This window comes from Serpula lacrymans (assembly GCF_000218685.1).
Source record: "Serpula lacrymans var. lacrymans S7.9 unplaced genomic scaffold SERLAscaffold_15, whole genome shotgun sequence".
Lineage (NCBI taxonomy): Eukaryota > Fungi > Basidiomycota > Agaricomycetes > Boletales > Serpulaceae > Serpula > Serpula lacrymans.
Window position 1 is genome coordinate 476,998 of NW_006763304.1, and position 22,038 is coordinate 499,035.

Below are 22,038 nucleotides of genomic sequence, written 5' to 3' on the forward strand. Positions count from 1 at the left end.
AGTGACATCAAAAGTGTTCTTATTGTTGTCTCTAAGTTGTGTACATTTAGCAACAAAACAGTGTGATAGCATCGAGGATAGCATTAAGGGTCCGATATATAGAGCCATCCAGTTGTAAACACAACAAAAGATCTAGGATCTAGAGCTTGGCAGCTATCGTACGCAGATTCGTCTTTAAAATCTTGCCCGTCGAGGTTTTCTAAGAACAAGGTAGGGTATCAAAAATTATGATGGTGAAAAGAGTATGAATGATCTTACAGGCAACTCTTCGACAACTTCAACCCATTCAGGACATGCAAAACCGGGCAAACGCGTCCTTGCATATCGCTTCAGCTCGTCACCAAAAACATTGTGCTTGCCTTTCCAAGCAGACACATGTTCCTGACGCAGTGTTACAAAAGCCATTGGCCGTTCGCCCCATTTGACGTGTGACCGCGCTACTACTGACACTTCCAGCACGTGCGGATGACTAGCGAGCTCTAAAACAAAGAGGAATGTTAGCCTTGTCAAGGTATACCTGTTACTTGGGAGGTGATTCACCTTGCTCTATGGCGAGACTCGAGGCATTCTATTAGAAGTCAGCGCCGTAAGAGAAAATTGAGACTAATAACGAGACGAACCTCTCCCCCAGAAATGATGATATCCTTGCTTCTGTCCATGATAGCTATCACCCCATCGGGATGCATCACTGCAAGGTCACCACTATGGAAGTAGCCTCCTCTGAAAGCCTTCCTCGTAGCCTCCGGGTCGCGGAAATACTACGATCATTGGTCAGCAAATAGATTGCGCGATCAAGTATGTCGATTACCTCTTTCATGACTATGTTTCCTCTAGTTGCCACTTCGCCGACCGTCTTCCCGTCCTTGGGAACATCTACGACTTCTTGGTCGTCCTCGGACTTCGGAGGATATACGACGCGTACTTCTTGGGCAGTGGCAAAACTTTGGCCTTGGCGAGCCATGAGCTTGGCACGTTCTTCTAGAGAAAGCAAAGCCCAGGAAGGTTGATCATAGCACCGAGTAAAAGGGCCGTAAGTCTACGATGCATGAGTGTAACTTATCAAGATGAGTGAATGCCTCATAGATACCTCGCTGTAAACGGACACGCCTATGAGCCTGAAGTCACATGTACATAATAGTGTAGAGGACATACGTCAAGCCATATACATGTACGGGCTGAATGCCTTTTTTTTCTAATTCGCCGATGAGATGAGCAGTAGGCGCTGCGCCAGCAATGATAGCTGATATCGATCGCGGCAGTGGTCTCGCTGCTGGATTATTGACTATGCCGATCTAAGAGGCATAAGTACAGCCATTCAATTTTGATCAGAAAGCGAGGACAAACCTGGACAGTGGGTGCACCGCAATAGTGGGTCACTCCAGAATTGAGAAAATGTTTCCAGATCTGAGAGTAGTCTACTGTCCGCATCGTTATCTGACAGAACGTTACTTTCGAGAGATTAACTCCACGAATAGAAATCGACCAACCTGAGTAGCGAAGGCAAATACATTAGCCCATGGGAACGTCCATCCTGCGGCATGAAACATGGGAAGGATCCTGTTATTGAGTAGGACATTGCCTTCAGATAACGGATGAGGATAAGCAAGGCTTGAGGCCCACCATAAATATGTCGAATCCTTGCTAATCCTAGATATGTGTTTAGGTGAAATATCTCCATATATAATCTCCATACGTACTGTCCCTCCACTACGTTGGCAATGGCTGCAAGATAAGAACCTGAAAAGCTGCATGATTAACACACGAAACAGAGCCAATTTCTTTTGACCGACCCCTCAAGGTTGTGAGTACACCTTTTGGCTATAGATGCGTTAGGACAACTACGATGCTGGGTGACGATACTATACTACTTACTCGACCTGTTGTTCCTGAACTAAATTCAATAGAAAAGTGAATCAAAACAAATTCACACAGAATGATCAACATTCACCAACGTGTAGCACAAAACCGCTCCAGCACCCTCGTCAAGTTCCACATCTAACCCTGCCCAGCCTTTTTCAGCACTGAATCTTCGCCCAGCACTAAGGAAATCTTCATATGGGTCACCGATTCTCCCAGTGTCGTTGTTAACAATGAAAGGGATCTTGAGTCCTTGCACCAGTTGCATGAGTCCTCTATCGATCAACAAAAGTTTAGAGCCGGAATGTTCTAGTATATAGGCCACCTCCGGAGGAGTGAGACGGGTGTTTATTGGAGTGATAATTGCGCGAGCGGCAAGAATTCCATAGTGTGCATCTGAGCGTTAAGAGCAAAACGATGTGTCAAACTTCATAAAACGATAAGATGATAATTGTGGACCTGCGATCATAGGTCTGGTTCGTGTCAGCGACTGATAGTCCACAATAGTGATAAACCTCACGAATTGGGTGCCAGCACTGCTACACGATCACCTGGTTGGATGCCGGCCTCGATAAGGGCGTATGCCAGATTCTGAATGCGCTGAGCCCTGGCAGGCGATTAGTGAGCATTCACGGGTGGTTAACACAACATGAATATGGACACACCATATACGATATGTGAAGAAGGTGGGGTATTCCACATCGGGGTGTGCGAGAGCTAATTTGTCGGGGTATACGGTGGCAGCACGAAGGATAAATGGGAATGGGTTCTGGGACATGTAAATACAAATCAGTCCTCATACGAACTCAAAAGAGATTGCGGCCCTTACAAGGGGGTGTAAGTGAGTAGGAAGTCCGCTAGTCTGTTTCTGCTGGTAGCTCACGTTTGGTGGGGGTATACTCTCCCGTGTGGGTTGAAAGGCGTTGATAACTATTCTGAAAGTCAATTTGATTGAGACTACCGTGGTAAGATATAAAAGACTGACTGAAAACCATAGGTATACCTCCTCAGTCACGGTAGCCTAAAAGACGGTCAATTTATGCGGCGAAGTAACTCACAAGTGCTGTAACACTTGTAGTACTAGTGAAGCCAACTATATATCAAGCCACGGCCGGGCGGGTAATGATAGTGTTCTTCAATGTACCGTGTCGGCCATGATCGACGGAAAGGGCCGGGTTTTGCTACAACGGTCACGTGATTTTGTCACTTTGCTACAAACTTGAACGCGTTTCTCCTTGTTCCCCTGAATTTAGTCACGGTAAGTAGTAAGTTCTCTTCAAGGCTTCAAGCAAGCCCCCAGAAGTTGAATAGCGCGTTTTATAGGACTATTACCATGCCAAAACCACTTTTATATATCGCGTTCCGAACTCCGAGACCTAATATCTAAAGGACAAGAAAATTGGAAGTGAGTCTTTCTCTCGCACTACGATGTGTTGTTGAGACGTAAGCATTATATTTAAGCCAGGCGGGACTTAGCGTCCAATATAGAAGTATCACAGGGTCGCGTTGGAAGTAATAATATATGAAGCGTGACTATCTATATTTTGCAATGCATCGAGATAAACAATGATCACGGTGACTCGCTACTGGCAAAGTTAAACTCTACGGTTAGAAGGTTCGCTGGCGCAAAAATGTATAAAAAGGTATGCAGTTACTCTGTATAAGGGTATCACTTCTATCACCTTTCACAATCCAACTACGAAATGTCTTCCGCTCCCAAAATCTGGTTCAGTGAGTCCATTTTCTTTTCAGTGCAAGTCGATGGTCTGGTTTCTCACAGACACTACCTCTTTGTTCCAGTCACCGGTGCCTCTACAGGTTTTGGCCGCTCCATGACAGAACACCTTCTCAACAAGGGTGATATTGTTATCGCTACCCTTCGTAAACCTTCCGCCCTATCAGACCTCTCCTCAAAGTACCCCGCAACGAGACTCCTTGTACTGAAGTTGGACGTCACAGACCAAAACGATATCACCGCTGCTTTTGAAAAAGCCCGCACCGTCTATGGCCGAATTGACGTCGTCTTCAATAACGCTGGAGTTGTGCTTGTTTCAGAAATAGAAGGCACTTCCGATGAAGCTGCTCGCTCGAATTTCGAGGTTAACTTCTGGGGGGCGGCGAATGTAAGTAAAAAGGCTGTGGAATTTTTTAGAGAGGTCAATAAGCCGAAGGGTGGGAGGTTGCTACAAGTCACATCGGGCTGTGGCATCAAGGGTCACCCAGGAGTAGCGTTTTACAGTGCAAGGTGAGTTATTTATCATCAGTTCAGTCGACATATTCTAAAGGATTGTTTCGCATGAATAGCAAATTTGGTGGGCTCTTGATTTTAGCTATATCTACTTTGTTAATGAGCTGTGTCAGCCCTGGAAGGTTTCAGTGAGTCTCTTTCCAAGGAACTCGATCCAAGGTGGGACATCAAGGTGAGTTCTTCTCATATAGAATTCTCCCTCACACTCATATCCATACTCCCGCTAGGTCACAATCATCGAGCCCGGAGCCTTCCGCACAAACGTAAACATAAGCAGCAATACTACTGAACCCGTCCACCCAGCGTATACAGATCCGTCCCTTGAATCCGCCAAAATGCGTACATTCCTTGCCGCGGGGCACGCTCTGATCGACGGTGACCCAGATAAAGCTGTCGCCGTCATCGAGAAAGTTGTTCATCTGGATGACCCACCAATGAGGCTGCCGGTGCACAAGGGAGCCTTGGCTATGCTTAGGGAGAAAGTGAGGAGCATGATTGCAGATGCAAATAAATATGAATCATGGTCAGACGACGTGTGTGTTACTGGTGCCAACGCATAGGATGGCACTGGCACCATTGACTGGTATGATATCCAATTTTAAGATACAACTCATACGTTCATCTCCTCTCATTTACCTACCATATACTAGATTTCTATCATGATAGCGCGATCATGTTCTCTGCGTAGTAGCAGATCATTGCACAAGCGTTCTCAGATTAGAATATAGACGGGTCATTCCATCACCTCCTAAGTCAGACCGACGATGATACATCTGTGGAAAAGTGCCACGCCAAAACTGCTATTAGAGCTCTGAGCAGCTTTTTGCACTCGGCTAACATCGGACTTCACTGCAGATGTAGTTCACAACAAGTGAAACAGAAACGGATCAAATATGTAAGATATTCATACGTAACTAATAAGCTATTGTACAATTGAAAAAAAAAATGTATATATTGGATATTCGAGCTTGAAAATGAGGGGTTTTGGCCCAATTCAGTGCGGCGAGTTTCTGAAGTTTTGAATGTAGACATACAGATAACAAGATAGGATAGCGTAGCGGCGTGTTGAAAATGGGGAATCAGAAATCACGGAACATAACACCACAAAACAGCCAGGATTCATCATCCCACATATCGATGGGATCGCCCTCATCCTCATGTACTCGGCCACCCACGAACGTATCGTTCGTGCTTAAGCAGTTGACGCTCTTTCAGAATCACGAGTCTTTACCCATTCGTCATAATCTCGTTGGTAAGCATCAATGTATGGCTGTTCAGAGGAAAAGGGTACAGATAAAATAAAAGTCAAGTTAGAGGTTATAACGGTCAGTGCAACACCAGAGACATACCTGCTTCTCAGCCTCTGGGAGTTCTCGCCATCGCCGACCTGACAAGCGCGCAATACGAAGTGCAGCAGGGCCCTCAGCTGTCTTACCTTCGCGACGGAGTTCATCGGCTTCAGGGCTTAGGCGGAAGTCAGCTGCGAATCTATATGGAATAGGGGATAGTTTAGTAAAATGCTTGTATCGGGATTACGTTGCAAAAGAAATCACAAATCGTTGTGATAAAACTCACCTGAAATAAGTGGTTATGGGAATGCCACGGCGGAAGGCCCTTGTCCTCTGGAGACGTTTCAAGCCCTTAGATTTGCGTTTCTTGTTGATTGCAGCAAGCATTTCGCGGGGGAGGGAAGCCCAGTAGTCCGTTGCAGCTTGCTCATAAGCAGCCTTCAATTCTTTATGCTTCTGTACATAAGGCTGCATGCATGTTAGAAAGGTTGCCAGTATAACCCAAAAAGAACAGTAGGCCGTTACACACCTCCTTTTCTTCGTCACCGAGCCCTCTCCAAACTTTGGCGGACTCACTTGCAATAGCTTGGGTATCTGAGATAGATTTCGCATGCTGACTGATAACACGTTCCGCGAAAAAGAGAACGTAAGGGTTTCCTGGGCGAGTTGGGGGGAGGTCTGCCTTCTTGACCTTCACTGTTGTTATAAGGTTCAAAGCAGATATTAGTTAGCTCGTAATCTATGTATAAACAACATGACGCCTATGTACTTACGGACAGGTTTCTTGGCCTTAACTCTGGTTTTACGCTTAGTTTTACTGATCCGTGATTTCGTCGGTTTGCTTTTCTTCTCAGCCAGAATCTTCTTTGCAGCTGACCCAACTGCCGAGGACTTGGACGCCTTCCTGGTTTTCGCTGCTGACGTTGACTTTTTCTTCGCTGTTGTCTTGGAACCACTCTTTGGTTTGGCTGAGGGGAAGGCAAGACGCGATGTTGTGAGGAAAGTGCGACGCGCCGCCGCGGTATTCACGAACGACAAATTCAGGGTTGCCGGCGTGACTCTGCTGGAGGCTGCGGCGATGGGCATGGCCCGTGCACGCGCGAGGGTGCGCAGGACGGGGAGGCGTGTGATGATGGGGAGCATATCGTTGTCTGGGCTGTCGTCAGGTTTCAAGTTTTCGTTTTCTGGCTTTTAGGGACCAGAGAGGTTGTCACGCGTTTGGTAGGTGTGACATGTTAAGTTACGCATGACATGAATGAGCGTGACAAAGGATCGCCGTCGCCGTCGTCGTATGCATTAGTACTTATTGTTGTCGTCGTTGCCCACGATGGCGACGGATGCTCCTGCTTTGAGTCTACGTTTCGACCCCAACTCACTCCCGCTTGGTCAACTAGAGTCTCTTCGATTCAAAGCAGTCCAAATCATTGAGTCTATCCAGACTCTCCAACGTACACTCGATGGCTCGTTGGGAGGAAACCCAAATGTAATGCCAGCATGGCCGGACATTCTCACAAAATATAATATTTTACTTTCGCAAACTCACAGTTTCTCGCAATCTTTACTTACTGTCCCACATTCTTCTTACTCGTCCCAATCATCTTCCACCCATTCGGCATTTGAGCGTATTGCTCTCCATCCTTATGTTCCATTACCCGACACACTCCTCGATAATTCCCTCACCCCTCTTTTGCGCAATCAACAGACGACAGATGTCCTTCGCATGGAAAGTAATACTGTAAGGAGAATTGCCGAGAAGATGCTTCCCAGCTTGTCGGGCCCAGCAGGTCCTGCAACACATGAAGTTACCATTTCCGCCATGTCTGCCGTCCGTGCTGCTCACGATTCGCGCGTTGAGCGTGCAGTACGCGCTGTCACAATGCTGAGGGAGCGATACGAGTGGCGTCAACGTGTTGAAGTGGAAATAGAAGAGCCTGACGATGTTGTCGAGGAAGAGGTTCAGAGTGGGGAGAGCCCACATGACGCGCCTATGGATTCGTCCCCACCTTCACAGACACCAACGCCTACATTTACACAAGCACAAGCACCTACTCCTAATCTCCAGACACCAACGCCCACTCAGAATCACGTTCTCAGTCACTCTTTTGATCATGATGGCGACAATGATGGGGATGAAGAAGAGGTTGAAAGTGAGCTCGTTGATCGCATAGACGGAGATGGCGATAGTAGCGAGCACCTTCTAGCAGGAGGAGACATTGAAATGACATGACATGGACAAACGAAGAGTTGGCTTGTATGCACGTTTTCAGATACCGTCAAGGGTCCAACGCACTTCAAGGCCTTCGAGGACGTCGCGAATGTCTACCTCAACTAATCTTGTTATCGGGACTCCGAGTCCTATCATGACAGTGTTAGTGGGCTGTAGTGATGCATATACACTATCAGAACATGTGGGCGTCCGTCGACCTTTGTACATTCGTGATTTTATCCACCGTTATTCATCGGATACGCGTCGACTCTGGATCACATACACGCTATTTGCCTTCCTCACGACATGGTGTCATACAGTCTGAGCTTGTTATTATCAGTGTAATCAGTCACTTTTGTCTTCAATTTTTGAACTTGCAAATCCTGTTTATATTGTCGACTGAAATATCTGTCGACCTCTAGGGCGTTGCATTCCGGGTCAATCGGATTTCTCGAGTCGGGTGGTCGTCAAAGTATTCTTGGACCTCACAGCGTAGCAGGACCACAACTGTAATTCATCGTGTTATCCATTCCAAGGAACTGTTAATTTCCGAAACGCGTGCATTTACCACCTAATCATCAACCATGCAGAACTATAGATCATACAGGCGTATAAGATTGCAGTCTGCCTTGATACTATGCAGTCAAATGGATATTTCCCCCCACAAAAAGGGTACTGTTAGACTTCAGATTGTCGAGATTAAGGGGACCTGCAAAATGTACCAACCAAGTAGCACATTCTGAACCGAAAAGATGCTCATAAAATAGCGACAAATTGTCCTCCTGTTGTTCCGAGCTCGAGCATCTCAATCATAGCTGCGTGTCTCTAGAAATATATTAGAAGTTGACTAGATATTGTACGTGCACTGTTATGACTATAGCTCCTGTTGTTGAGATAATATACATGCATTAACTATCAGATACAAGATATATGATTCAAAAGACACCCTGAGCAAGACCCTTCACAAAGCATAACAGATCAGATTTAGAGAACGTCAGACATCATGAGGTCCATTTGAAGATGTGGAATCGACAGAGGGTTCAAGTCGATGGTCTTTGTCGATTTCTGTATATTGATCTTGAGTGACGTTGACCTGCAAAGCTTTTATTGAATTTTCCTGGGGATTATTCGATAAGATCGTGCGGTTTGGGTTGAAAGTTCTAATTATGCGATTCTTGGTTCGAACTTCATCTCCCTGAGGCATTGGCTTTGTCATAGCAGTACGGACCATGATCATATAGGAGGTAATGGATATGATTGGCATAACCTAGATATCCACATTGGCTCGAAATCCATTTAGGAACACAGTTAAATAGACTCACCATATCCAGCAGTACATATTGCCCTCGATTTTGCGTGATAAAGCAGAGGAAGACGACTAAAAGTGTGATAGAGTACAGAAGGCCTGTATCCGTGATGATGCGCAAGAGCGCCAGCAGAAAGGTCTTCCGAGTAGCAATATGGTGATCGATGGCCCATAAGCGGTAAGCCAGTAACGCTGTAAACTATGATGCTTAAAATGCATAGTGAGAGGACTGAACGATACTTACCCGTACTAGAAAAGCTCGATACCAGCGTACACACATAATATGCGGTCATCCAGCTACCGGTTCTTGTGGAGAAAAAACCTGTGGAGCCTGACGAAGTTGACGTGATGGAAGCCCTTGCGTAGCCTGACCCAGCAGCTAATGGCACAAAGAAATCAAGATACAGGTCAAGAGGGTACTGAGCGAAAAAATCCGTACCTAGCACACCACACCAAGTGACCACGGGGAATGCAATAATAAGCAGCGACTGCCAAACTACGTAGCAGCTTCGGATCTACCAGCCACGTTAAAGACCGAGACTAGATGGCCGTATGCCACCAATGTTGGACTTACTACAACGCCAATTCCCAGTAAATTCTGAATCAAGTATAAGGAATCCCGAACAATGGATATCTGTGATTCGGTGTCTTCAAAGTAAGCTAGTGGACCGCCTTTGGCTTTTTGGTGTGACACCAGCCCTTCCTCAAGCCGCACTATGCCTAGTATTATGTGCTGCACCGTTGTATCGTTAGCCATTAAATAGATTGAAACCGCTACTACTGCACTTACAGCTGTATTGATAACAAGTAACAGGCAGGCAACTATGATCATGGGTTTGTTGCGTGCGTAGCTGTTGCTTCTGCGCGTCAGTTCCCAAGTTATGCCAAAGAACATTAGCAAAGAAAACCCTACGGATCCTCCATGATTCAGCGGCTTCTATTTTGCAAAAACATTCCCACTCACCGTAGAGAATTCCTTCCAGTATCGCAGCTAGGAGGGCACCTGCGTCCAAATGTATCCCGTTAGGCTGCATTTGTCCTGAGTTGGTAGTATCAAATGGAGCAGCAGTGTGCAGTTAAATAGCCCACCTCTTTATAAACCTGTTCGAATATGCTTTATATATCTTGATCGCATCACAATGTGATACACTGCACACCGCATCAGGCATCATACCGGTCAAGCTGTCATAGAATCATGATATCGCGCGCCAAACGGTCCTAGGATTGCCGTGACTTGGTGGATCACTCGAGCTAGAAGTATAAAATGCCTCTAATTCTGTGTTTTAGAATGTGAAATGGGTACACCGTCCTCATGCGAGGAGTGGCTGAATCTTTTAGCGCTTACACGAGGTATGATTGCCATGCAGAGCGGAGCTGAGGTATTTTTCAGGTCGTCACGGCTAACATGAGTCCAAGTAGGGTAGTCGCCTTGTTAGGCCGCCTTTAAACTGGCTGGGCTGTGTGATCTTGCATGTTGCGAGGGGCGATAAGCAGGCGTTACTGATCAGAGGTTTGACAACATAGCCCAACTCCCACACTCACCAGCAATCAAGGAATGATCTGAGAAAATGCATTTGACGTTGTCGCAGCTCTGAGCAGTCCAGGCTTCCGGCGTCAATATACTAATACTTGTAATCGTAACTGGGGGGACACTTTCGAGCAGCATGGAAAATGAAGAACTAGCACAATTACTGCTCAGCTGCTTCGAGAGAATCTGAAAACATGAGCAGAGAACACGCACGATATTAATTCAAGCAATAAAAGTCACAGATATGCTCGGGTTCAGCTTGACGAATATGGAACGCTAACGAGCATCTACGGAACGGTCCTTGAGGAACATCGATGGTTTGAATGTAGAAGTGATAAGGTACGACTTGATTCGGAATTACTGTGAAGGCATATAGAAAATCCACAGAAAGGATATATATATGATGCGGCATCTGGTCTCAGTATGTATGCAATAGCCTACCAACTCGTCATCAACGCTTTCTATCCTTGAGTTTCTAGATCTGCTTTCCGTCTTCCAACATAATTCAAAACAATGATGAATACCAGGACTACCATGAAGCCCCTATTTCCTTGCTGGCCATCCTACCGAGCCTTACATCCTGGCTAATAACATGGCGCCTCTTTAAGTGCTTCGACACATCGCGGAACCGTATCGCTAGCCCAAGCAAGTTTGGTATGGCAGGAGCACTCTGAGGCAAGTTCTCCTTGGCCCGCATCTTCTCGAGTATGTTCATATAAAACGAGTAGTGCGAGATAGAGCGTGTACCAGATCCTCTTCGTACGCTGGCGGGGGAATACGATGAGAGGATTATCAACGACTCCTAACGATGAATCTTCTGACACGGTTGCAGCCAAGTTTGTCAACTCGTCATTTACATTGATAGATTCCCTAGTGTAGCCCTGCGCAAACGGCCAGCTCGGTCTGGGTGGCATGAATAATGCTTCAAGGAGGGGATCACCCCATAGTGCATGGGTGAAAGTAGGAAGTATGTAAGCTACTGAAGGATCGAAATGAGAACTCGAGGAGAGCTCATCAAATTCAGGTTGTAATTGGTCCATCATGGCTCTGGGAACGACGACGAAAACGTCTTCCTCCGCGCCCGTTACCCACAACAAACTCGGCATCTCAACGTCGTCGAACAAGAATGATCCCATCGCTCGAGCGAGGTGGGCGCGGATGGCTGGTATGTGCGCTTGGATGTCAGGCACATACTTTGTGATGTCAGATTGACTGGACGTGGACAATTCGTCGAGCAGAGTGTCAAGGAGCAGAGTAAAAGTATCTTGCCAAGAATACTGCGTGAGATCTTCGTCAAAATTGAAGCCATCTGCACCTTCCGCCCCTGTGAAACCTGGAATAGAAAAGGAGGGCGTTGTTGAGGTATCGGTGGACGAATACGGGCTATCAGGCACCCCAAAATACTCATTTTGCACTCCATGTAATTCTTTCAGATATATTCCCAATTGTACATCTATGAGAGCATCTTGCCGTGGGGTGAGTGTACCGAGACGTCGCAGAGTGGAGAGCGGAACAGTAGTCAGCTGAGCTCGGCTGGGGGGGAGAGCAGGGACGTCTAGCAAGAGCCAGTGATATGGTATCTCCTTATCCGTCAAAGACGTGTCAATCGCGCGAATTGAAGGTAAACGAATGGATGTGGATGTAGATATCGAAGTCAAAAGTTTGTGAATTGTCGCAAGGGGAAGTGATAGTGATGGATCGGGTGAACTAGGGGACGTTTGGGCCGGTGGACGCGATATAAGAAGGATATACGACGTTGGCAGAGGTGACTGTGATTCTGAAGCAGAGATGGACTCTGGTTTTATCTGAATGAAGTATGCTTTTGTGGATGTGGTATAGCTGTCGACGTTCAAGAAATATCAGGTTCAAATCGCACATCCAACACCGGCCAAGCAAATTCGATAATCATGATGGCATCCATGCATTATGATCATAGTTTATTTTTCAACCTAACCGTTACATATGACCAAGAGCATAACCTCACTCACCTGTAACTATCGTTGCTCACTTCTGCAAAAGACGATATGGAGGCCGCTGGAAATACATGCACAGTTACGATCCGCTGCGCTTGGTCAAGTGTGAGGGTGATTGGAGACATCGTGGAAGCCTGATGTACACTAGAGCGTGCCTCTGAGGACGTACTGATCCAACACTTGGCAGAACTACCTGCGGCTAGTGCTACTAAAGTGGAAGATAGTAAAAGCAAAAATGTCTTTAGCTTCAACAATTCGCGAGAAAGGTGACCCCGGCCCGGGAGCTCCGGGTAACATGCTTTTGGTGTCGGTCCCATCTCTCGTTGGTCTTTCATTTCTATAACTATTCTACTTGACTAGTACCAAGACATTAACAATACATAATCCAACATTTTTCATTCTTCATCCCTATCTAAGATCGTGGCAGCTTCTTCCTAACCCACACCATTCATCACAGGCTTTCTTTTGGAGCGTTGCCGACACGGTTGTACATCCAAGGATCCTCTCACTTCCGACGTCGACGTTGAGAAGAATTAAAACTGCCCACCAGCAGCTATCACCGCCTCCTCTATTTTCCCCTTTTCCACCTTCCTTTTCACCGTGACGCTCCCGTCCTGCAATACAGTTTAGTTAGACTCTACGGCGCCTGGCAAGCATTTCGAAAACCACTGATGATGCATGATGTCCCAACATCATGAGGCAGGAAGAAAAGCAAGAAAAAAACGCCGTGTAAAATTGAAGTAATCAAGTCGCGTACCTGGTTCCCGAAGTACGCCGCTTGCGCCATATGACAGAACAATCCTACCTCAACGACTCCTGTGAGCATCTTGATCCTCGCCATTATCTACTCATCCGTCAAATAACACCATGAGCGCCCCGACACAAAAGAGGTTATCTAGATAGTACAAAGACGTACCCCAAGTGGTTCCTTCATCTGTCCGTTGTCGAACGGCGCATCGATGATGAAGTTTCCATTATCGCTGACGACAGGGCCCGCCTTTGCTACCGCCATCCGAAGCGTGGCACGCGGAGAGCCGAGGATGTGGTGCATGTTTTGGAGCACTTTGGCGTAGGCGAAGGGGACAACTTCGATTGGCACACCAGGAGTGAACTGAGAGTTCATGCGGTGCCACGGTAGTGCAAGAGTTGCAAAGAGGCATGGCGAATAATGGATTTGTGAAAGTGGGAGCCACATATCAGTACTATGCAGGTGAACACGAACAAATAATAACGTACGTTCGTACCAAGGTACTTGACATTCTTGCGGTAGTCTGCTACTAAAATGAAACTGTTTGGTAACAACATATCAGCATAGAGATAAACAAAGTAAAAATCCCAAATCTTGGAGTTTCGAAAACAGAAAAAATGGGAAGAACGTACGTCTTAGCGGCTTCTGCAAGTACTTTCTCTCTCAGGTGACACGCTCCTCCACCTTTAATGCAGTTGAGCTCGTGATCCACTCTGTGGTAAATAGTGTGAATATCAGAGGGTCATAGATAAAAGGATAGTGTTAAATAACGCATGGAACAGTCGCGCGTGTTCCAGTCACCACTGGACGCCTGACAGAAAATTGCACGCCAAATAAAATGAAAAGACCTACTCATCGGCTCCATCGATTGTGACATCGATAGTTGGGTATTGATCGACGTCACCAAGGTTAAGTGCGGAGAGGACGATAAGTTCTTTCGACTGGAAGCCTAGAAATAATTTTCAGAGGTCAGATGAATAATACGTATAGAGGAAGTGTGAGAAAGCTGTCCAACAGAGAAAAGAAACAAAGGTAATAAAGACAGTCGTGTGATGTGAAATTTGCTTCGCTCGATAGACGTCAAGCGATCAAACAACCACTTCTGCACATCACAGGAAGACAGAGTCTGTAAAACGATGACACACCTGTAGGTATAAATACACGATCTTTGTTCAGCTCTGCGCCCTGTGAGACGATGCGTTCGACGACATATGGTACAGTTGAGCCTTTTGCATACGAAGTGAGCATTGGGAGTTAGTAAGGGTACAGAGCAGAAAGGATGCACATGGGCCGCTGGATAAGGCTTACCTGATCCTATGCCGATGACCTGTTTAATATATAAGCATCAACATGTATGCTAATACGTTGCATTTACGGAGAGAATAAACAGGGGCAGAGTGCGCACCTTGTGTTCTGGCAGTATGTGCTTATCTACAGCGGTGTATGCTGCGAGACGCTTTGACTGTTCGATTGCACTAAGGGTCGCTAATGTAGGCGTTGTAATTTAGTTTATGCAGATCGATCAGCACGCAGGTAGAGTGCGACAGCAGCGGTAGAAGGTAGACATATGGGATGGGGTGTAATCGTAATCGCAGTCCAATTGGCAGATTTACAGTTGAGCGAATGCAAGGAGCGATCAATAGGGGACATACCTAGCGGAGGGATACTTGGAGAGATTGGGGTTGCGGACGCCATGCTAACTGGACGAGCAAGAGGCGTTGTACTGCTTTGAATGAATTGGAGCATCGCAGGATATATGTGAAGATAGTGCGTCGGTTGTTCGGTCGATGACAGGGCGATTGGAGAGTATTATTAAGAGATGGGTCGAGTGTGCAAGTTAGTGCGGTCGTTGCGGTGAAGTGTAATCCGGGGCAAGGGCAGTTATTTGAAAAACAGACAGCCAGTGTGATTTATAGGACACAGGATAAGCAAAAATGTGTTAGCATCGGATTCGATGATGGCTGAAATAAGTCAGAAAGGAGATGGCACTTTGAAAGGGGCGTATTGAGATGGAGCTAGAAGGATATGAAATGAACAGGCCCGGGGGCTCCACCACACTAAATTTGTTCTCGCTGTGTACGATCCCATCCATCCCCACCAGCAGAGATCACTTCTATAGCCCAACTGTTGTCCGTCGCTGAGTATGATGAAACGGACTCACGGAATGTCCACAGATGGCAGAGGCATAGTGAGTGTCGACTTTTGTACGGTTAGTATACGACTTGGTGATGCTGTAAACTTTGATGTCGACGACCCGAAGAACTGAGAATGATACGAGAACGTGAATGTTCTTAATCGTATTCGGTTTTGTAGGACACGACCGAGTTCCCGCGAGATCATCCAGTGTCCAAAGCAATATGTGAATCTAACCCAGCGCCGGCACTCTCAGGCTTACCGAAAACGGGACACATCTCTGCCCCCGGCCCTTACGCCCATTCAAGGCTTTTCAAGCACACAGGCTCTCACATACAAACGTGCGCTCAAAGATTCACAGAAACGCTGGGAACGCATTCGACGGCTCTCAAAAGCCTATAACGACGCAGCCCGTCAGCCATCTCCGACATTTTCCATGCTTTACTTCCGGAACCATCAATTCCCAGACTTCGTCCACGGGACGCCATTAATGCATTGGGACAATGTTCTGTGAACGCTCAACAGTCTTGAGTATACAGGTTCGCCGCTTTGGAATCTCACCTGACTCGGAAATAATCTGTGCTTACAATGGCCTCGACACGGATGATGAATGATGGAGTACAGGAAAGCGAGGAAAGTGATCATCATGCTATCACGATGTAGCACCATTTCAGTCGCAATGGCAGATGAAACAGACTTGGGGGTACTGAGGAAAGTCATCAAAGAGACAGCGTCAAAGTTTTCATAATGCAACCAAAGATATGCTCGAAACGTGATGCACTCTCGAATTGCAAGAAAGGTCATGAACATCTCAAGTCGATATTTTCGCACTGGAGGGGCGGGATACACGTGTTACAGCGTTGTCGCGATAATTCAGCAAAATCAGTGTCAGCTCAAGTCGTGAGGCAAAACAAACCCATCTGCTGCTATGACATACCAATGCTTGAAGGATAGAATATCACAGGGCCGTGTCTGTGGCAAAGCATTGACAAGCAGCAAGGCAGGAATCTAAATGTCGAACCTGCTGCGATAAATCGTCAATTTGCACAAGCTCACGAAGCAGACTATTGAAAAGCTGTAACCAGATTCGTCACCAGAACGCACGATTTCATTCACCAAAGTAACAAACCAAAAACCGTATATAGACAGTACCAAATGTACATATTTCACCCCTTTGCCTCTGCATATCTTAGATCAAGCACTAGCGTTGTACTTCTCCAACACCCTCTCTGCAACCACATGTTTCGGACACCTCCTTCCCGTCCACGTCTCAAATTGCACATATCCCTGCTCCAAAAGCACTTCCACACCCCTCACTGTAGCCCAGTTTGGTGCAACACGTTTCGCCAACGCAAGCAGAGGCGTCTCGGCAGGCTTGTACGCCATATCGACCACAACGCCCTCTAGCTTCGCATCGAAGATCGAAACAGGGAGGAATACAGCGTCCGCACTGCCCTCTTCAGTCGTCGTCGCACTCGCAGGCACGGTCGACACGACAACGCTCGGCACAAGCCCTTCGCCAGGCCATATTCCGAGCCTCTCCACGAGCTCGACATGCGCATCGGGGAACGCATCAACCAGAATCTGTGCCTTGCCTGCAGTGCGATTGTAAAGGTAAATGTGTTGTGCCCCCAGTGCCTTCAAAGCAAAGATGGCAGCACGAGCTGTACCTCCGGCACCTATGACGAGGGCTGCTTGGGGAGCACCTAGTGCTGGAGCACGTGAACGGACGGACTCCACGATCCCGAGCCAGTCAGTGTTGTCGCCGTAGAGAATGCGGTTTGTCCCACTGGCATCTGCAAGCCGGGGTACGATGGTGTTCACGGCCCCAATAGCCTCTGCAGCAGGAGAAAGTTGATCAAGGAGAGGGATCACATCAAGCTTGAAAGGGATCGTGACGGAGGCCCCCCCAAAATCTGGAGAGGCGAGTGCAGCCTTGATTCCCTCGCCCACATCAGTAGTCTCGAGAAGCTGGTACGTATGAGGGAGGCCAAGCACTTCGAAGCCTGTGTTATGCAAGGTTGGTGACATAGAGTGTGCTATGGGATTCCCGAAAATGAAGTACCGCTGAGCTGGAAGTTGACCAAGGAGATGGAGCGCTTGTTGGATTTGCGCGTATGAGAGTTGTCCTGGGGCAGCTTTAGTGGGGAGTAGTGGGTGGGAGACAGGACTGAAAGTCGAGTTGAGAATTCTGGACATTTGACCTTCGACACCCATGTTGATGGCAATAATAGGTTTCGCATTAGATGCACTGCTAACTCGAGACACGAAGTCGTATAGTGCGAAGTTGTCCTGTACCGAATTTGCTTTGCCCACTATCTTGACAATATCACCAAATCTAGCCGCAATGTCGTACTTTGCCTTAACACTGGCCTCATTCCATCTCATCTTGCCAGTCCAGTCGTGCCAGGAGGCAATGATCTGGGATGAACCTTTGTGGGAGACGAGATCCTTGATGAGTTTCTCTGGCCACGAAATCTCGGCATCGATGTATTCTGCCCCAATGCGTACGGCGAGGTTGAGTAAGTGGAACGCTTCTTTCTCTGCTTTGTCCGGGAATGATCCTCCCTGCGAGACGGTCCTCACAGTGAAAACGATAGGAAGGGAGGTAGTACGGCGAAGCGCAGCTAGCTGTTCTGTGACGTAGGCCACAGGAGGGATATAGGGGCCAAACGCATCGAAGTCTTTAGGGGACCTCAGGAGGTCAACGCGCACCTCAAGGGCATCCACACCGACAGTGAGGTCCTTCATGTGACGAAGAGCAGGAGTGATGTCGGGATAGGTCAGAGACAGGAAATAAGAGCGCTTCCCTGGCGCCAAGTTGGGAGCAAGATTGGCCTGCTGCCCGGTGACGTGCTTGAAAAAGCGGGAGACCTCGTCCACTGTAGCGTTTCCTGCTACTGACGCGTTTTGCTCAGAGGTGAGAACTCCGGTGTAATTGATAAACTCGTAGTTGCAGCATTCAGCGAACCATGGCTCGCGTCGGCGGAATACATCCGTGACAGGTTCACCATATGCGGGGCGAGCCGTTTCCTCGCCGAGGTACCTTACGACTTCATCGATTTCGCGAACAATATGGACAACAGGTCCTTTCTTAGCAAAATTTTTCAGGAGATCGCGTGCCGCAGGTGTCTCGACAATCCCACCACCAAGGCTGATCACATGTTTTGCAGCACTGGTGGTAAGCAGCTCCTTGAGGATGCCCGTCTCTGCTGCACGGAAAGATTCCCATCCATGCTGATGCACAAACTCACGCACGCCGATTTTGTGCTTTTCCGCAAAGTAGGTATCTGCATCGACGAAAGGCCAGGCCAGCGCAGATGCAGCCAGTTCGCCGACATGCGATTTACCGGATCCGCGCATACCGATAATGACAACGGAAGCAGAGCCATCCTGCGAAGTAGTCCCGCTGGCAGATGCAACCGTATCAGCGCTATCCAACTCAACACCTTCGACTTTGAGGCCGATCTAACCGCAGCAGTCTTTAGTGGTAGTAACACATAGGTAACCTATTGACATACCTTGTTCTCCAGGTCGTCCCACCAGTTGGGCCATGTCTTCTCAACGCATCGTTTTTCTTCTATGATCGTGTCTTTGACCACTGTTCCCAAGACACTGAATGCCATCGCGACGCGATGATCATCATAACAGTGGATGCTGGCTCCTTTTTTCAGCTCTCCTACCGGCTTTCCATATACTTCGAGACCATCTTCGAGTTCGTTAGTCTTCACACCGAACTTGGCTAAAAGAAATCGGACCATGTAAGTTTGAGAGTACTGGTCAAGAATGCTGTCTTACCTAGTTGATCTATCATTGCGCGGATGCGATTACATTCCTTGACCCTTTGGTTAGATATACCAATAATTCGCGTGACAGTAGGTGAATCAGCATCCTTCAACTCTCTCCCTTCCAAAGGCTGGCCAATGGCAACTGCTGCCAAAACAGAGGCGGTCAAGAACGCGTCAGTCATAGGCTCCATGTCAATCAAGCCAATAGCCTTTAGTTGGCCAATAGGTGGACCTTGAACAGTCGTCTCTGTTTCCGTCTGAACAACTGTACACCCCATGGGCTCGAGCACTTCCTTTGCAAACCTAGCGTCACCTTGCAAAGAAGCAGATCCAATATTGGATATGGTGCATGATGTGCCAGTGATGGCAGCGATAGCCAAAGGGTACGTCGCACTGCTCGCATCGGACTCGATGTTGTACTCGGCCGGATTCTTATATACACCCTTGGGAATGCGGTATACATCCAACAGCTTCCCAGTAACGGGGTCTGCTTCTCGCTCAACAGTAATACCAAAAGTTTTCATCATGGCAATCGTCATGTCGATATAGGGTTGAGAGATGACTTGACCGCCAGTAAGTTCAAGAGTCACTGACTCATGCGCATATGGGGCGCATAGAAGAATTGAAGAGACATATTGACTGGAGACGCTAGCTGCCAACTGGATTCTGGCGCCCTTGAGGCCATCTGGCAAGACGGACAGCGGAAGGCACCCTTGAGATTCCAAATACTCGATTTGACTGCCGTTGACTCGCAGGGCATCTACGAGGGGGCCAATAGGACGCTGCTTCATGCGGGCATTACCAGTAATGACTGTTGTCTTCGCGTCCGACTGAGAAGGCTGCACAAGGGTGCAAACCGTTGTCAAGAAGCGGGCAGCAGTACCTGCATTACCAAGGTAGATCTCCTTGCCTTTGGGAGGTACCTGAAGCGATCCTTCACCGCCTTCAACTACGAGCGTCTCGCCACCGTCTTCCCACGAGAAATTGGCGCCCTATATCAGGTGGAACATAAATACATATGCTTAGTCCAGGCAAAAAAAGAACATACTTTAAGCTCCAATAAAGCCGTCATCATAACCTGGGTGTCATCAGAGTGCAATAGATTCTTGAGTCTGCATGTTCCTGTGCCAAGGGCGGCAAGAACCAATGCACGGTTAGAGATACTCTTCGATCCTGGAGTAGCCATACGGATGGGGTTCTTTGTAGGAATACCCGGAATAACTTTTGCGGCTTCAGACAATGTTTTCGCAATCAGACTGTCGGGAACACCTGTAGCCTTTGGTTCGTACGTTGCTCCGATGCGGGATAGGATGACGATCTTTTTCTGAAGCCCACTGTTCTTCTTGTCGACCTTCATAATGTCCAATAGCTTTTCCACAGTCAGCTGCTTGGCCGCCGGGAGACTCGCAATACGAGGGTCAGAAAGGGATGTCGGCAAATTGTACGCCTTTAGGCATCGATTCAGCCGTCCTACACCAACTTGACCTAGAATCCCCATTTGCCTCGAGAGCTCAGCCTCAAGGATCATACCAACGCTGACACATTCTCCGTGAAGGATGGTAGGTGTCAGAACAGCTTCGATGGCATGCCCGATAGTGTGTCCAAAATTCACGAGGTTGCGGAGGCCAGTCTCGCGCTCGTCGATAGTGACGATGTGAGCCTTGACAGAGATCGAGCCTACGATGACGGAAAGAAGTAATTGCTGAGCAGCCGAACGGCTTGCCTGGGTCCGGCCAGAATTGTTTGTAGAAGGCGTTTGGATAGCTGCGAAAATTTCGGCAGAACGAGACTCCAGATCTGCGAACTCCTTCTCGTTCCATATCGCCGCAGTCTTTGACGACCTCGAATTTAATCACAGTTGGACTACTAGGGACAAAGTATCGTACCTTGACAACTTCAGCCATTCCGTTCGAAAACTCCCGAGCAGGCAGAGTTTCGAGGAACGCTGCGTCGATGAATATATATTCAGGCTGCCAAAAGGCACCTATGAGGTTTTTGCCATGGGGGGTGTCGATCGCAGTTTTCCCACCGACTCCAGAGTCAACCATAGCCAAAAGGGTGGTCGGAATCTGAACGAAGCGCACACCACGCATACTGTCGCGTTTTTGTTAAGTCATTTGCATGGAAGACGAGCCATAACTAACAAACTCACAAGGTCGCAGCAACGAATCCGACCAGGTCACCAATCACACCTCCGCCGAGAGCAATAACAACCGAATCTCTAGTGCATTTGTTCAAGAGCAGAAAATCTTCCACATCGGCCTTGCCCTCGCGACTCTTTGTAGTTTCGCCTGGAGCAATGACACGACTCAGGAACCTGGGTCTGCCTGCGTTTGGCAATTTTTCGAAGGCGGCGTTGAATTCAGCTTCGAATGCAGTCAAGTGAAAGTTTGCGACATGTGTGTCAGTAACCAGGACGTAGGCTGAGGATGGAAGGGTAGTGATCACGGTATTGACGATATAAGGGATAAGATGGAACCCGCAATGAATGGACTCTTTGCCCAGAATTGAGACCTTCAGAATGTCTGTCTCGGCCATTGTGGTGGATTTTAGAGATGGCCTCGCTTGGACCGATGATGGTATATAAGTACTCTCTGCGCACTGCTGCTGATCAGAATAAGATCTCTTGATTATTCGGATTACCAGCGTGGGACACTGCGATGCATTTGACGGCGCCGAAACCGAATGGTGGCCGAAGGCATCATGGCAACATGCCAGCTGGGCTTAGCTGAACCTGTTCAAACTTGAAAGGACAAAAGCCGTGAGCAACGGAAGAACAAAGCTTTATCGATGGATGCGATAAGATGCAGGCCTGGCGTATGGGCGGTTGGCACTGTTGTTGCCAACGAGTATCGCCGTATGGGACCCATCCAAGGCATGCGGAAAAAATCGGAATACGGACCAAATGGTTAGATGTCGAGTATCCGGAAGATTTCCCGGAGCGTCTAAGCCGAGTCATTAT

At 47.7% G+C, this 22,038-nt stretch overlaps 8 protein-coding genes across 8 annotated transcripts; 2 read left to right on the forward strand and 6 right to left on the reverse strand.

Moving 5' to 3' along the window:
• Nucleotides 1–3: 3 nt before the first annotated feature.
• On the reverse strand, nt 4–3,007 carry SERLADRAFT_478339 (uncharacterized protein; the record flags this gene model as incomplete). Its single annotated transcript, XM_007323261.1, has 17 exons — nt 4–199; nt 259–479; nt 541–568; nt 621–758; nt 809–1,036; nt 1,149–1,292; nt 1,345–1,434; nt 1,488–1,647; nt 1,698–1,737; nt 1,791–1,818; nt 1,873–1,891; nt 1,953–2,253; nt 2,317–2,330; nt 2,378–2,464; nt 2,523–2,626; nt 2,687–2,787; nt 2,843–3,007. The coding sequence occupies 17 exons, from the start codon at nt 2,850–2,852 to the stop codon at nt 140–142; spliced, it is 1,773 nt and encodes a 590-aa protein (XP_007323323.1).
• Nucleotides 3,008–3,560: 553 nt separating this feature from the next.
• Nucleotides 3,561–4,665, forward strand: SERLADRAFT_373950 (uncharacterized protein; the record flags this gene model as incomplete). The annotated part of the gene is made up of 5 exons (XM_007323262.1): nt 3,561–3,588; nt 3,658–4,102; nt 4,162–4,169; nt 4,219–4,277; nt 4,333–4,665. The coding sequence occupies 5 exons, from the start codon at nt 3,561–3,563 to the stop codon at nt 4,663–4,665; spliced, it is 873 nt and encodes a 290-aa protein (XP_007323324.1).
• Nucleotides 4,666–4,961: 296 nt separating this feature from the next.
• SERLADRAFT_478344 (uncharacterized protein) lies at nt 4,962–6,606 on the reverse strand (the record flags this gene model as incomplete). Its single annotated transcript, XM_007323263.1, has 5 exons — nt 4,962–5,375; nt 5,455–5,593; nt 5,681–5,862; nt 5,924–6,090; nt 6,168–6,606. 5 exons carry the CDS (start codon nt 6,535–6,537, stop codon nt 5,298–5,300), a joined length of 936 nt encoding a protein of 311 aa, XP_007323325.1.
• Nucleotides 6,607–6,660: 54 nt separating this feature from the next.
• Nucleotides 6,661–8,023, forward strand: SERLADRAFT_478348 (uncharacterized protein; the record flags this gene model as incomplete). Its single annotated transcript, XM_007323264.1, has 2 exons — nt 6,661–7,348; nt 7,406–8,023. 2 exons carry the CDS (start codon nt 6,722–6,724, stop codon nt 7,619–7,621), a joined length of 843 nt encoding a protein of 280 aa, XP_007323326.1.
• A 390-nt stretch (nt 8,024–8,413) lies between these two features.
• SERLADRAFT_478352 (uncharacterized protein) lies at nt 8,414–9,996 on the reverse strand (the record flags this gene model as incomplete). The annotated part of the gene is made up of 7 exons (XM_007323265.1): nt 8,414–8,867; nt 8,923–9,098; nt 9,151–9,285; nt 9,346–9,421; nt 9,481–9,639; nt 9,697–9,815; nt 9,871–9,996. 7 exons carry the CDS (start codon nt 9,938–9,940, stop codon nt 8,595–8,597), a joined length of 1,008 nt encoding a protein of 335 aa, XP_007323327.1.
• Nucleotides 9,997–10,922: 926 nt separating this feature from the next.
• Nucleotides 10,923–12,630, reverse strand: SERLADRAFT_478356 (uncharacterized protein; the record flags this gene model as incomplete). The annotated part of the gene is made up of 2 exons (XM_007323266.1): nt 10,923–12,273; nt 12,423–12,630. The coding sequence occupies 2 exons, from the start codon at nt 12,530–12,532 to the stop codon at nt 11,019–11,021; spliced, it is 1,365 nt and encodes a 454-aa protein (XP_007323328.1).
• Nucleotides 12,631–12,940: 310 nt separating this feature from the next.
• Nucleotides 12,941–15,342, reverse strand: SERLADRAFT_401193 (uncharacterized protein; the record flags this gene model as incomplete). The annotated part of the gene is made up of 11 exons (XM_007323267.1): nt 12,941–13,021; nt 13,165–13,251; nt 13,324–13,518; nt 13,644–13,695; nt 13,788–13,868; nt 14,008–14,104; nt 14,301–14,381; nt 14,464–14,482; nt 14,561–14,640; nt 14,808–14,878; nt 15,317–15,342. 11 exons carry the CDS (start codon nt 15,340–15,342, stop codon nt 12,941–12,943), a joined length of 870 nt encoding a protein of 289 aa, XP_007323329.1.
• A 1,032-nt stretch (nt 15,343–16,374) lies between these two features.
• Nucleotides 16,375–21,629, reverse strand: SERLADRAFT_363753 (uncharacterized protein; the record flags this gene model as incomplete). Its single annotated transcript, XM_007323268.1, has 6 exons — nt 16,375–18,756; nt 18,810–19,030; nt 19,087–20,068; nt 20,125–20,907; nt 20,963–21,170; nt 21,229–21,629. 6 exons carry the CDS (start codon nt 21,612–21,614, stop codon nt 16,483–16,485), a joined length of 4,854 nt encoding a protein of 1,617 aa, XP_007323330.1.
• Between the last annotated feature and the right edge of the window lie 409 nt (nt 21,630–22,038).